General features: G+C 40.1%; 1 protein-coding gene across 2 annotated transcripts in view; it reads left to right on the top strand.

The window, feature by feature from the left end:
- The window catches only part of gbf1 (golgi brefeldin A resistant guanine nucleotide exchange factor 1), a 236,157-nt gene that overhangs the window by 135,149 nt on the left and 95,008 nt on the right, over window positions 1-6,000 (top strand). For both annotated transcript variants that reach the window (XM_062058899.1, XM_062058897.1), the window contains exons 7-8: window positions 516-576; window positions 4,313-4,367. In XM_062058899.1, the coding sequence (XP_061914883.1) occupies window positions 516-576; window positions 4,313-4,367 (116 nt within the window). The remainder of the gene's footprint in view (window positions 1-515; window positions 577-4,312; window positions 4,368-6,000) is intronic.

The following is a 6,000-nucleotide window of genomic DNA, read 5'->3' as shown; positions in this document are numbered from 1 at the left end:
AAGTGCCGTGAATGCCAATCAAGTGACGAAAGTGACGTCATAGTGAAGATTGACGATCGCTCATTTTTAGGTCTGTCTTTTTAATGCCTGGCTGGCGATCGACTGACACACCCGCTATGATCGACCGGTACCTCGCGATCGACGTAATGGGCACCCCTGTTGTAGTGCATTCAACTGAATATGGGTTGAAAAGGATTTGCAAATCATTGTATTCCGTTTATATTTACATCTAACACAATTTCCCAACTCCTATGGAAACGGGGTTTGTATATATGTATGTATGTATGTGTATATATATATTATGTGTTATACTTATATTCTTATATATTATGGTACATTTTTGGTCTACTTTTTACCTATTATTTTCGCCCTCTTTTGGTGCTCTTGTGTGCATTATCCTTTTCCATCCTTTGTAACAAAGGTACTGTGTATAACAATTTCCCTTGTGGATCATTACAGTTTGTCTAAGTCTACTCTGAAAGATCAGATTTTGAGCATATTGATTTGTCCCTCAGAGCTCTTGAGAAAATCAGCTGAACATACCCTGGTTGATATGGTGCAACTACTGTTCTCCAGGTAAGAATAAGAACTGCAATGATAAAGTTGTCTCTGGTTGTAGACCTTCAAATGTTGTGACATGTTAACGCTCATGCAATCTAGGCGGCGGAGCAACATGATGACATTTCTTTCAAGTCTTTAAAAGTGGTAAAACCAGATCTATAATCAATAGTATTCAGCATAATTTTGTCTTTGTCCTCACATTTTGGTAATATCACAGTAACATGTTAAACATTGTTATGAATTTAGAGGGACTTTAACCTACATCTATGTGTATGATTAAAATGCTGGCAATATATACTGAACACAAATATAAACTCAACACTTTTGTTTTTGCTCCCATTTCTCATGAGTTCAATTCAAATATTTAAAACTTTTACTGTATACAAATAATACCTATACCTCTTAAAAATTGTTCACAAATCTGTGTGATTATTGCACAAGTGTGCCTGAGGCTGTCCACAATAAAAGGCCACTCTGAAATGTGATGTGCAGTTTTGCCTTATTGGAGTCTGTTGGGGGGGTCAGAAAAACAGTCAGTATCACGCAGTGCAACACATCATCTTCACATAGAGTTGATCAGGTTGTTGATTGTGGTCTGTGGAATGTTGGTCCACTCCTCTTCAATTGCTGCGCGAAGTTGCTGGATATTGGCAGGAACTGGAACACGCTGTCGTGTACGCCAATCCACACCATCCCAAACATGTTCAATGGGTGACATGACCAGTGAGCATACTTGTCATGCAAGAACTGGAATGTTTTCAGCTTCCAGGAATTGTGTACAGATCCTTGCAACATGGGGCTGTGCTTTGTCATGCTGCAACATGAGGTGATGGTCTCGGGTGAATGGCACAACAATGGGCCTCAGGATCTCGTCACGGTATCTCTGTGCATTCAAACTGCCATCAATAAAATGCACTTGCGTTTGTTGTCCATAACATACGCCTGCCCATACCATAACCCCACTCACCATGGGCCACTCAATTCACAACGTTGACATCAGCAAACCGCTCTCCCACACGACGCCAAACACGCTGTCTGCCAACTGCCCTGAAAATTGAAAACCGAAATTCATCTGTAAAGAGAACACCGCTTCAAAGTGCCAGACGCCGTCAAATGTGAGCATTTGCCCACTCAAGTCAGTTATGACTACAAACTGCAGTCAGGTCGAGAACCAGATGAGGACGACGAGCATGCAGATGAGTTTCCCTGAGACGATTTCTCAGAGTTTGTGCAGAAATTATTTGGTTATACAAAACAATTGTTGCAGCAGCTGTCCGGGTGGCTGGTCTCAGACGATCATGGAGGTGCATCTGCTGGATGTGGAGGTCCTGGGCTGGTTTGGGTACACGTGGTCTGCGGTTGTGAGGCCTGTTGGATGTACTGCCAAATTCTCTGAAATACCTTTGGAGACGGCTTATGGTAGAGAAATGAACATTCACCTTACGGGCAACAGCTCTGGTGGACATTCCAGCAGTCAGCATGCCAACTGCACGCTCTTTGAAAACTTGCAACATCTGTGGCATTTTGCTGTGTGATAATACCGCACATTTCAGCCTTTTATTGTGGGCAGCCTAAGGCACACCTGTGCAATAATCATGCTGTTTAATCTGCATCTTGATATGCCACACCTGTGAGGTGGGATGGATTATCTTGGCAAAGAAGAAATGCTCACTAAAATAGATTAAGACAGATTTGTGAACAATATTTTAATTTAAGATTAAAGATTAAAGTACCAATGATTGTCACACACGTGGTGAAATCGCCAGTGGTGAAATTTGTCCTCTGCATTTGTCCCATCCCCTTGGGGAGCAGTGGGCAGCAGCGGCGCCGCGCCCGGGAATCATTTTGGTGATTTAACCCCCAAATCCAACCCTTTGTTGCTGAGTGCCAAGCAGGGAGGTTATGGGTCCCATTTTTATAGTCTTTGGAATATTTGAGATGAATACGTATTTTGTGTAAATAGTAAAAGTTTTAGATCTTTGCGTTCAATTCATGAAAAATGGGAACAAATACAAGTGTTGCGTTCATATTTTTGTTCAGTGTATGAACCTAATGTGTTTTTAACTTATACTGACTTAAAAAATGTTTGACACTCTAAAGCTCATGATAGGTCTAGTATAAGAATAATTTTAAAAGATTCCCACAAAATCTTTAACAACACTATGATGACTCACCATAAAGGGACAAGCAGTAGAAAATGGATGGATGGATGTTGCCTCTTACTAGGTCAGCATTGCAAATATATTTTTATTTGTCTTACCCTGGATAAATACATGTTAAATAAATATGTAAATACATGTGCACTAGTAGGTAAATGTTTATATAATACATTTTTAGACCGGAACAGGAAATAGGTTTGAGCTATGTGGGAGAACGACACTTGTGTCGTTTGATCAATAAAGAGTTGATATATTGTTACACGTTTTCATACCTGCTTCGTCTACACAAGAAACTAACATAAGTTTTTGAATAGACTGTTGACATACGCGTTTGAGCGCCACTCAGAGACCAATTTGACCAATCTGGCGAAAATTACGCTCTTTGGTAAAATTGTGCGGGGGAGTAGCGGACATTGCCCTGGGTTGAGGTGGCGACTTGTCCAGGGTGACCGAATGCAGCTGAGATAGGCTCCAGCGGCCCCGAACAGGACAAGCGGTAGAAAATGGATGGAGTAGCGGGCATTGGACAAAGCTGTAAGGCCGCATGTAACTCACAGGGATTTGTTGAATTTGTATGAATTGGTGTGGTGCTACATTGTGAATTTCTGGGGTGACTGATTATTTTTTAAATGTAGATTTAAGTGTCGGTGTAGGTTATGCACACCTGGAGATAAGAGTCAATCAACTGTGTATTTCACAAAGTGAAAGTGTAGATTTGTTCTGTTCTGTGCTGGTTGTCCAGCAACATAATTTCTATGATGAAATCACAGATTACTGTAGTCCTCAGGTCATATTTGACAAATTGTTTCAAAACATTGCAGCAATAAGAACAAGCAGCTGGCTTTTGGACAGCTTCTGTAGCAGCAGGCGTCTTTGTAGGCTTTCAAACTCCCATCGTAATGATACTGGCGTTTCATGTGGTTGATAATGTTTGATATGTTAAAGAAGTTTCATCCCTCTTTGGTGCAATTGGCATGCACAATGTCCTCCTCTGAAACAGTTTGTTGACAATGAACTCTGGGGAAGTTCATGACAGCAAGGCATTGAAGAAAATAAGCTTGATTTGTAATTGAGTATTTTTTTCCCCCCAGTTATCGGGGTAATTTTTTTAATGTTATAGCGTTGGGTTGTGACCGAAAGGTCAAAATGACAGGTACAAGCGGCCGGAATGAGTTTCCTCAGTCGGGTGGCGGGGCATTCCTTTAGAGATAGGGTAAGAAGTTCTGTGATGCAGGAAGAGCTCGGAGAAAAGCCGCTGCTCCTCCACATCGAGAGGAGCCATATCAGGTGGTTCGGGCATCTGGTCAGAATGCCCTCCGAACACCTCCCTGCGGAGGTGTTTAGGACGCATCCGACCGGTAGGGGACTACGGAGAAGACCCAGGACACGGTGGAGAGACTCTGTCTCCCAGCTGGCCTGGAAACGCCTGGTAATTTCCCGGGAAGAGCTGAGCGAAGTAGCTGGGGAGAGGGAACTCTGGGCTTCTCAGCTTAGGCAACTGCCCCAGCGACCCGACTTCGGAAAATGATGGATGGATGGACACAGGTCTCTGAAAAATTAATGCAATTTGTCTTTGTTTCAATTCCTCACAGATTACCTCAATTTAAGGAGGAGTCCAAGAGTTTTGCCGGTGCCAATATGAAGAAGGTATTTATACTGTATTTAATTATTATTGATCTGCCTGCTTAGATGCCCCAAATTGAAAGTTGTCAATCATTGAACTTTTTATGTGGACAATCTTTGATCCTGTTTGATCCTTCTTCGTTCACCCACCATTTTTACAACTGAGAAAAGTAGAACTTAAAATATGTTCCACTTTTAATGGTCAGATCCAATCGTATAGGGACTGATGTAGCCTGGACACAGCATAATGGAATATTATGTACGGTTAAGTCATGCAAGTGTATGAATGCATGATCATTTTAAAATAATATTAATACGGTGGTGTCTCGGTTTTCATTCTAAATCCATTTCAAAATGTCTAATAAAGACAAAAGAAATCTGAGCAATTTTGTTACATAAGAAATAATGTAAATCCAACTAATCTGTTCCAAACACCCAAAAATATTAACACAAAACACATTTTAGTGCAAATAATTACTTAAAAAAACGCATGCCAAGTGTCTTTGGATTGTGTATCTTTCCACACTTGATAAAGGAAAAACTTCAACTCTGCTAGATTCCACTCAATACTTAAGTATATGGGTACAGTGCAAGTATAATATAATATAGGGCTAAAGTGTAAATATATGGGTATACAGGTACTGTACAGGGAAGGTATAATATAATATAGAGGTACAGGTAAAGTATAGGTGAACAACCTAAAAGACAAGATTCAGAGGAAATATAAATAAAATGAATTCCCATTAAGTCTCTTAAGTAAAGTACATTTTAAGCCATTAAAAGATTTTACCCAAATACATATTTAAGTAAAATATTTTACCTAATTTTATCATGGGTTTTCCCTAACCTGCTAAGGTACTTGTCGCGGTGGAGGCGTGGTTATGGGCATAACTTTCTATGAGGATATGATTTTCTTGAAAAAAATCTGTTTTTATTAATAAGTGTTAACATATATTTTTTATCGTTTTGCCATATTTTCAATTGTTGCAGATTTTTGTACAAGGTACTTTGTTGAGATTTTTTTCGAGTGTTTACAGACTTTTAATGACTTTTTTTCAATTACAAACAACTAGCAACAAATCTAGCATATTCTTCTGGTGTTTTATATAGAATGTACTCGTGTTTAGAGACTCTACTTCTGTCCCTCGTTGTCCCTGACGAAAGAGACTAAAGCAAGCATGACGTCACACTTGCTTCTCGCTGTTGCTCTAGTTGGACTTTCTCTTTTTTAAAAGCCACCACTGTCCTCTTAATTTTTGCACATTTTGTAGATGCCTGTCCGCGCGGGTATATCTTCAATATATATAAAAATCACGTCCACATCGCAGACATGCTGACAAAGCTCCAGACAATGGCGTGAGTTTTGTTTAAATTTGGTTTTGGCAGCGCAGTTTTCTGTGATCAAAGTCTTTTTTCGGTGGTCAAGTTTTTGGTACATCCCTTGTCAATAGTGTGCAAAAAACAGGCTATGTATATCAATTCATACTGTAATGACCAGCTAATGTTAATATTTTATGTTATTGTGGTCTGTATTAAATGTCAGTTTTTCCCACGCCGTCCGTGCCTGAAAGGTGATTGGTGGAGAATGAGGAAGTGTTGCTGGGTGTTGGGGGAAGTGAAGACTCACAGAAATGAAAGTGTTTTCATAGGAGGTAAA

This window comes from Entelurus aequoreus, linkage group LG09, assembly GCF_033978785.1.
Source record: "Entelurus aequoreus isolate RoL-2023_Sb linkage group LG09, RoL_Eaeq_v1.1, whole genome shotgun sequence".
In the NCBI taxonomy this organism is placed as follows: Eukaryota; Metazoa; Chordata; class Actinopteri; order Syngnathiformes; family Syngnathidae; genus Entelurus; species Entelurus aequoreus.
This window is presented reverse-complemented; position numbering and strand designations above follow the sequence as displayed.